Source organism: Cucurbita moschata, unplaced genomic scaffold (genome assembly GCF_002738365.1).
Source record: "Cucurbita moschata cultivar Rifu unplaced genomic scaffold, Cmos_1.0 Cmo_Scf00010, whole genome shotgun sequence".
NCBI lineage: Eukaryota > Viridiplantae > Streptophyta > Magnoliopsida > Cucurbitales > Cucurbitaceae > Cucurbita > Cucurbita moschata.
In genome coordinates, this window is record NW_019268526.1 from 2321217 (window position 1) to 2330497 (window position 9281).

At 31.3% G+C, this 9281-nt stretch overlaps 2 protein-coding genes across 2 annotated transcripts in view; one reads left to right on the forward strand and one right to left on the reverse strand.

Moving 5' to 3' along the window:
• Nucleotides 1–1108, forward strand: part of LOC111448406 (isocitrate dehydrogenase [NAD] regulatory subunit 1, mitochondrial-like) — a 3736-nt gene extending 2628 nt beyond the window's left edge. The window contains exons 3-4 of the mRNA XM_023087981.1: nt 158–236; nt 768–1108. Of these exons, the coding sequence (XP_022943749.1) occupies nt 158–236; nt 768–1042 (354 nt within the window). The 3' untranslated portion in view covers nt 1043–1108. The remainder of the gene's footprint in view (nt 1–157; nt 237–767) is intronic.
• Nucleotides 1109–2350: 1242 nt separating this feature from the next.
• LOC111448408 (sorcin-like) lies at nt 2351–5789 on the reverse strand. The gene is made up of 10 exons (XM_023087983.1): nt 5605–5789; nt 5453–5511; nt 5337–5377; nt 5206–5237; nt 5034–5062; nt 4675–4711; nt 4501–4557; nt 3763–3839; nt 3293–3366; nt 2351–2668 (listed from the first exon to the last, which is right to left on the reverse strand). The coding sequence occupies exons 1-10, from the start codon at nt 5686–5688 to the stop codon at nt 2649–2651; spliced, it is 510 nt and encodes a 169-aa protein (XP_022943751.1). The 5' UTR covers nt 5689–5789; the 3' UTR covers nt 2351–2648.
• Nucleotides 5790–9281: the final 3492 nt, after the last annotated feature.

Sequence of the window (9281 nt, forward strand, 5' to 3'; positions counted from 1 at the left end):
TTTCCCCCCCCCCCCCCCCCACAGATTGAGTTAGTTTCTTTCTCCTCTCTATTGTTTGTTTATTTTCTTGATGCTTATATTTTGCTCATTCTTTTAGGACTCAAGGCCTTTTTATGTTCACTTTTTGTTAACAATGCCTTTTAATTCTTTGAATCAGGTGACTCCCAACCTTTACGGCAATCTAGTAGCAAACACTGCAGCTGGTATTGCCGGAGGCACTGGTCTTATGCCAGGAGGTATGATTACTATGCACCACGGTCATTTCAAGTTCATGCATTTGCTGGGCTTCGAGCTCAATTTCAATTTGGTTCGCTTCAAAGTTTTCGATTCATTCCATCCGTTCCTGAACTATTTTTATCTACTTAACAACTTATTTATTTCTTTCTATTTTAAATACCCACTACTAAAACCAATTGAAAGAAAAAAAAAAAAAACAAATAATTTATTAGGTAAATAGAAACGCCTCAAAGGTAATATCTTGCTATGTAGCCGATATTGTCTCTTTGTGCTTTTCTTTCCGGATTTTTCCTTAAGGTTTTAAAACGCGTTTACTAGGGAGAGTTTTTCACACCAATAACGTGAGATCTCACAATCTACCCTTTGGGTACCAACATCTTCGCTGGCACACCGCTTAATGTCCCGATAATGTATGTACCTGAATGAGGAATGAGGCTAACCAATATTGATACGAAGAAGCATGCAGTTTGTTTTGAAATGTGTGATCGTTGATATTTGGTTTAACTGATTGATTGTTACATTGCCTACAGGGAACGTGGGGTTTGAGCATGCGATATTTGAACAAGGAGCGTCAGCAGGGAACGTGGGGAATGAGAAAATTGTGGAAGAGAAGAAGGCGAACCCAGTGGCTTTGCTACTGTCATCGGCCATGATGCTGAGGCACCTTCAGTTTCCTTCTTTCGCTGATAGACTTGAAAATGCTGTGAAACGTGTGATCTTGGAGGGCAATTGCAGGACCAAGGATCTTGGTGGAAACTGCACTACCCAACGGCTTGTCGATGCTGTCATTGCCTACGTGGAGTGACCCCCACTCATTTTGCTGCTACCTGCCAGGTTTTGTTTATTTATTCATTAACTATCATTTTGGTTTTAATTCTTTGTTAAATAATGGAGGTTATTTGAGCAGTTTTGCATGATTAAATTGTGTTTCTAAAGGATAAGTTTTAGGGTAAAATTAGTTTTAATAAAGTTTTTCCCTCCCTCCAATTTTTGTTATAAATGTCCTGGAAACTGAAATTATTTTGAGAAGTTGTGAATAGGGGTTGGTTGAATTGAATACAATCACTTCTTAGATTGGATTTTAAGAAATAGATTGAGAAAAATGAATCTTTAGTATGAATTGTGGCCTAGTTTCTATTTATTTTATGGCTGAGATTTATAAATATGGGTGATTTTCAAAAGATTTTTAAAGGTTAAATTGAGTCATTGTTAAACGTATTTTATGGATCAATGTTATTGCTTGTTTTACGAATGTCAGAGTATTTTTTTCAATATAAAAAAAAAAATTATTAATTTCTATGGTGTTTGAAAAAGTAACTCTTTGTTATTTGACAAAATCCTACGACTGATCGTAAGTCAGTCATTTTTTTTGTTTTTGAATGGTCGGTTTATCGTAAGCCAATGTCATTTTCTTGTTTTTTGAATGGTCGGTTTATCATAAGTCAACGTCATTTTTTTTTTGAATGGTCGGTTTATGCTTTATTCTGAATAAATGGTCGGTTTATCATAAGCCAATGTCATTTTCTTGTTTTTTGAATGATCGGTTTATCATAAGTCAATGTCATTTTTTTTTTTTTTTTGAATGGTCTATTTCTACTTTATTCTAAATAAATATAATATATTTGATCGCTTAGCCATGTAAAATAGGTCCTTTTTTCAATTTACTTCATGCTTTCCATCAAACACAACCAATGTAGTCATCAATATAATCACCATAGCCACAATATCCAATAAAACAATTCACGAGTTTTCATCGGTAAGAATTTTTGGATTATTGCTTATTTAACGCCTAATGAAAAAAAGACCCCCAAAGAACTGCTAATATTCTCCAACCAAAATAAGGATAAAGAAAATAATAGTTTTTTTTTTTTTTAAATCTTTTCTAGCTGTTTTATTATAGAAATTTAGCCATGAGGTCTGATAACCACTAATCATATTTCTAAGATATGTTATAATAACTGCATGTTTCATTGGTAATATTGGTAATAAGTGTAGAGGAGTTCATTTTAGAAATAGTACAAGATGAAAATGATAATATTGGTAATAAGTGTACAGGAGTCCATTTTAGATCGTCAAGTTCATTTCTACATAACGGTATTTACGAATAATAATATGAAACTAACAAAATAAACCAATATATTGACTAATCATATAACTGAATGGCTACAAGAAAATATACGTACGGGCTATATGGTAGATGAATAGAACTCAATTACTAGTTTTCCAATCACATAAAGCCTTTTCCAGCATCGAAGACAAGGATCCAAACCAACAGATAAACAAGCAAGATAGATTATGCTACAGAAAAGTAAGTTTACAGTTCATATCCTACCATTCTAAATCCACAGGTTGCACGAACAGTTTCTGCAGTATGCTATGCTGTCCCCTCTTCATCGAAAATATTTACACTTTCATATTCTGCAATTAGCAGCTGAAAGGAAACGTGAAGGAACAAATCAATCAGTAGTTAGAACACAGGTGCTTCAAATTAGACAGCAAGAAATTGAACAGTGAATATTTTGAGTTCCGAGTTAGATGTGCTTTAGGCGTAGGCTCACGATTACTAAATTAATATCAATCTGCAAACATCAGGAACGAACAACAGCAACGTCGGTGACTAAGCGATCGCCCTAGCCAATATGCCAGGGGGAGTGTTTGATCTCTAGGTAGGCTGACAATAATATGGCTGTGTGGGTCAGTTTTTTTGGTGTTAAGCTCCTCTGAAGATTCAAACTTTGGACTTTATAGGCCGGTATGACCAAAAGGCCTCGAGTCCTTGCCGGCGCGGCCACCCCTTGGGTTAATATATCAGATCATGACAAAAAACGATGGCAATTTATTGTATTCTGCCTCATGTCCTCTTACATCTATAATTTAATACTCAAACAAACAGAGCACTAAACACTTGGGAAAATCTAGTAATAACAACACCAATCTCTAATCCGTGGTTAATTTGTTAGGTGAGGGCAGGGAATAACATAAAAACGCCGAACTACGAGGAAAATGAATTCACAACATGCTGGCAAAAGACGAGAGTTAGAATTCAGATACTCACTGCAATAGACAAATTGGTTGAGATCTAGAGTCACCCTGCCTTGTTTTGCTGTATCAAAGGAATTAAACAAATTCCTGCAACCAATCCGAATTTTTTTTTTTTAGTGAAACTTCAAAGTAATCAAAAGACAATGTTAGATTTCTACCAACTAGAGAACTACTAGAAAAATTCAAAACACGTCTCTAAGGAAAATCAGCTGCATAATAAAAAGTAAGAATAAGGTTAAATTACAAATCTAGTCCCTACTTTTATATTTGTATCTAATAGGTCATGAACTTTAAAGAACATTTAACCCGTCTTTAAACTTCGAAAATATCAAATAGGTTCGTAAACTTTTGATTTGGTTAAATGAAAGAAAATTATACATACACAGCATATGGGAGCCCCCACAAAAAAAAAAAAAGAGGAGTTTTTCGTCAGAAGATAAGCGAAAAAAAGATTGATATTGACCAATTTAACAGTGAACCTACCTAGCTGATTGAACAAATATACAGAGAGATATGAAGTCGTCAAGCCGAAATCTCCCATTCTTCTTCTGATCAAAGCTCTGCAAATATATATAGAAATAAAATACAAGTTCGATATGTCTTGCATAACTAAATATTTTGAAAAGGCAGGTTCCATTTACAAAGCAGCAAACCAAATAAATCACACTTACAAAGCATTGTGGAGATGGAAAAGAAAATGGCAAGGCAGAGTTCCTTTTACAAAAAGATAATTAGAAGGATGAGAGGAACCAACCAAACAGACAAAATGGAGAGATGAAAAAAGAAGGCTCTCTAATGGAAGACTACAAAAGAATGGTTTATGCTGAATATTACTTCCTTCGTCTTCCTGCGTTAGGATTGCTTGTTAACACTCCACTTATGAATGTATGTATCTTCATGCGTCAATTATCTTATGATTCAACACCCCATGCACGGAAATTTCACTAATTTGCATTATTGATTCTAAAGTAAGCAGTCAAGGACTGCTAATCAAGTTTTAAAGATAAGTTCCAACCATCAAGTTTCATTAAGCTTGATCACTTCACTAAACTAATCTCTAAAGCTTTTAACCTACACAAATTTACCACGATATATACTAACTAAGGGGATTCGAACCTCAAATCTCTTGGTCGAAGGTAAGTTATGCTAACTTTGTCACCACAAAATTTACCAACTAAAACTACTGATAGTTCTTTATTTCAATGGTGAAATATGGTTTACCTCGCAGACAGTATAAAATGCCGGAGAGTCCAGCGTGAAGCCAATCTTAACCAATGCCTGAAAGGATATTTCAGTAGGAAAACAATTTTAAATGCAAACGCAATGTGAATATTATTCTTTCAAAATTGATCCTAATAGATATATAGAAGTTAATACTTAAAACCAAGTACACACCTCATATACATCCTCTGGGACCAGATAACCACGACCTCTGTAACAACACACAAAGAGATGACAAGTTTAGATCCATCAAGAAATTAGCTAAACGTTTGAAGTTCGTTTCAGCTCCAACTAGGAGTTCTGGCTACTTCTATTTATGGTATATAATTTATTTGGCCAACAGCAGATACGGAGACAGAAGGCAATCTGGCCATATATAGAGCAGAAGCTGCCTCTGGCATACGAATAATGGTTTCAAATTATTTGTAAATCTCCAAGCACTTTACAACAAAATTTTCTAATAAAATGTCTTATGTCAAGCAAGATAGGGCTCAAGTAGTCATCAAAACTATCGAAAGAAAATTCCGACTCACCTTTCCAAGTCAGAGAAGGCTTGCTGAAGCTGAAACAGAAATTAAAAAGTAATCAGAAGATCGAAGGAAGAGCAGATACTTCGATTCAATTGGTTTTTCATATTCACAAAAGATTAAGCTGAACATAATTTCATGAATATCATAAGATAGAAAAATCATCGAAAATACAAACCTTAATGAGGAACTTGTTGAGAGCTACAAACTCTGTGAAAAATGCATCACAACACCAGAGAGATCATCAAAATCAAATACCGATTCTCAAACGAAAACAAAAGCCGCACTATAAAATATTATCATACTTGCCTTCGAAGCTCATAGTTCCATTTCTATCAAAATCATACATCCTAACCAAAAAATAATAATAATAAATCAGCAGAAAGTTCTTTACAGAGATGATAAGAATAAGAGATTTCGGAAACCTGATCATTTGCTGCACAATTGAGAGAGGAAAGTTGAGGTTTCCAACCGCCAGAGCATTCTGATCATGGAGGAATCCAGAAATTTTGTCAACGATCGGGACTTTGAGACGAAGAGGATAAAATCTTTGAATAAGAAAAAGAAGAAGATCAACCTGAAGCTGAGGAGCTATGATGCTTCCAGACTTCTCCGAATCAACTCGATCGAACCACTCCTTCAGAATTCCCGTATTCTCCATTTACAGTAAAACTATTTGATTATCATTTGCAGCCTGAGGGGATATTGTTCTTCACGGAGGGGATCGAATTTTTACCCCCGAAAAAGGTTATGCGGATGGGAACGTCATTTGTATTTATACTGTTCTTTTTCTCTTACCCTCTCTAAATCATAATAAATGGGTTAAAGTTCTACTTTCATTTTCATCCTTCGCTGTAGATCTTTTAAATATTTTAATTTAAAAATATCTGCTAGCAATGGGCTTGAACGGTGCAAATGGTATCAAAACCAAGCACCAAGTGGTATGTTAACAAGGACGATAAGCCTCTAAGCAGGTAGATTGTGAGATCCCACGGAGCTATTGCAAATGGTATCAAAACCAAGCACCAAGCTGTAAGTCAACGAGGACATTAAGCCTCTAAGTAGGTAGATTGTGAGATCCGACAAAGCTTTGCAAATGGTATTAGAACCAAGCACTAAGCAGTATGTCAGCGAGGACATTAAGCCTCCAAATGGGTAGATTGTGAGATCCCACTTTAGTTGAAGATGAAAACGAAGTTTTCTTTACAATGGTGAGGAAACCTCTCACTATTAGACGTGTTTTAGAACCTATAAGAAAAGCCCGAAAGGAAAACACAAATAAAACAATATATGCTAACAGTAGGTTGTTACAGATATCTTATCCATAGAACATCACAATTATATTAAATAATCTCTTTCAAATTTCATTTTCCAGTTATTTGTAACAGCTAATTATTCTTAAAATATTTAAATATTTATTTTTAAAATAAGTAAATATAATTTTTTAAAATATATAGACAATGGACTCGAGTGAATAACTTACCTAATTTATATATATATATATATATATAAAGAAACATTATTATTTTTCCAAAATCTTATTGAAAAAAACAAAATATTAATTTAAGAAAATGAGAAATAATTTTGGTTTTTTTCCGGAAAAGATTTTGAGTGTTGAGTTGATTGCATTGTAGTCCAATGGGCCCATACTTTTTTGAAAAGTCAATTTCAAAATCAAAACATGGCCCAATATTTGTTTATAAATGGACAATTTATGTTTAAAACTTCTCTAAAATCAAATGCCAGCTCATTACTTTTGTCTCCTTCAAATAAATAATATATAAAAATAATTTGTGGCCAGTATTTATATATATATATTTTTAAAAATACATATTTCACTTTATGGGGGAAAATGACAGTTTTTTTTTCATTTATTTTATTAAAAAATAAAAGATAAAAGTATTTTCTGTCAATACTTTTTTTAAAGGTGAAGTGAATTTTACAATTTCCCCCCTCCCAACATTTTCCATCAAATTTTAATAAATAATTATTTTACGGAGTTAAATTTAATAAAAATATTCTTCAATTATACCATATGAAAATTGTTAATATTTTATTTAAAAAATATTCTTAAAATTTTAATAGTGTTTAAAAAAAACCTTTTTAAACTTTTAAAATTTTAAAAATATTTAGGAATTTAAGAATATATTTATTAATTTAGCTTAACATTGCTATTATATATATATATTTTTTTTTATTGAGTTAATTTTTTTTTATTGACCTTATATATATCAAATGATTAAAATACAGAGCGAACATTGTATTAAAATTTCAATTTTACAAATATATTCACACATATTTTTATAAATATAAAATTATATATGTATATAATGAATAATCAAGTTATTTTTATTTTCGAAGTCATAATTTTTAATATCAATATTGTTTCATGTGATATATAAATATATCAACACGTCAATCGATATTCGATTGAATGTATGTATGTATATATTATGGAAAAATTTAATAGTGATTGATAGTTGAGAGGGGAAGGTGTGTTGAGGAAAATGAGTGGAGTAGACAAGACACCGAAAATAAAGAAAAAACAGTGCAAAATTGGGTGTCTTTTAGGAGAAACCAAACCGAGTCACATGAGACCAAGTTTGTACTGTTAGTTTGTTCCGCTCAACTCAATCATACCCTATGTCCTAACAGTCCTGTGCGGTTGAGAAATCAAAATGTCAATATCTGATGGGTTAAGGGCCCCATTTTTTAAGAATCTCCGTTTAAACGGAAAATGAGTAAGGAATAAGGACAAGAGAAAAGGATCTTTAGTCCCTCTCTACTATATTCATTACATATATTCAACCCACGAGATCGAATAGGACGAGTGTTCTCGTCCAAATCCACGCCTCAATCTAATTTATTATTATTATTATTATATATATAATATATAGTATGGGTGAATATTAAAATATAATTTTTTAGAAATTAAATTGAACATTATAATAAATTTTCACTTATGAAATATTATTCGATTTATTAAAACAAAATAAAAACTATCCACTTAAATGATATATTTTTCAAATATATATATATATATATATATATATATATATATAATATGGAAGAAAAAAAGTTATACGGGAATTTTGGTAGAATAGAAATTAAAATAGAAGGCGGGACACATGAAAAACTATCGATCGCAATGTAATGGTATGTTCTTCAAATAATTTCTTTTATTATTGTTTCATTAATGATGCAAAGCTCTCGCTTACTTGAATGTCAAATCATGTTATGCGATTGATAAGCTACGTGAACGTATGTATAATTATTAGATAAAATGGACATTGCACGTGGTCTCGTGGTTGTTTGATTAACCCTTTCACTTTTCTAATTGATTAATTGAACTGGTTGGCTTGAAAGAGATTATTAGTCCAAAAAACAAGTGACCGTACATTATCATGATCTTTTTATTCAAAAATAAGTACGTACAAGAAAGAAACTCTTTTGGACGATATTAACCTTACTTTTTTTGTTTAATACCCAAATTGTCCCTTCATTTATCTCTACAAGTGGGTTCTTTTTCCTTTCTTTTTTTTTTTAAAAAATAAAATAACCGACACATATTTTTTAAATTTTAATTTCAATCCTATTTATTCGACCCTCTCCTTTACTCGGGTCACATTAAAGTTATACTTATTTAAAATTTATATATATATATATATATATATATATTTATTTATTTTAGATTTAGTATGGTAGGCTTGGAATTTTTTAATCAATTTTTATAAAACATTAATCTCACTCTTAATTTTAGGGTATAATGAAATAATTTGAAAATATCACGTGCATGCACGTGTTAATAAAACAATTTGAGAGCGAATTTAGATAATATTAATTTTGTAATATAAAAATAGTACCGATACCCTTTTATTTTTCGAGAATTAAAAATATATTTTAATTTGACAGTCAAAGATTTCAACTCGCTCTTTTTAATCATTCGCTCTCACCCTTCTTTAGACAATAATATTCTATTTTAGTTTTTTTTTCTCTCTTTATATTTTTAGTATTTTTAATTCCTTTTAACTTAATTTGTAAGTAATAATAAATTCATTTTTAATTAAATCAATTTGAATTTTTGAAGTTTAAAAAGGTGATCCACCCAATGAAGTATAAAATTTAAATCTCTTTCTATATTATATTAAAAAAAATGTTTTGAGAAATTAAATCGGAAATGTTTTCTTTATTAAGACCAATGTTTTTTTTTTTTTTTTTTTTTTTTTTTTTTTTTTTTTTTTTTTTTTTTTTTTT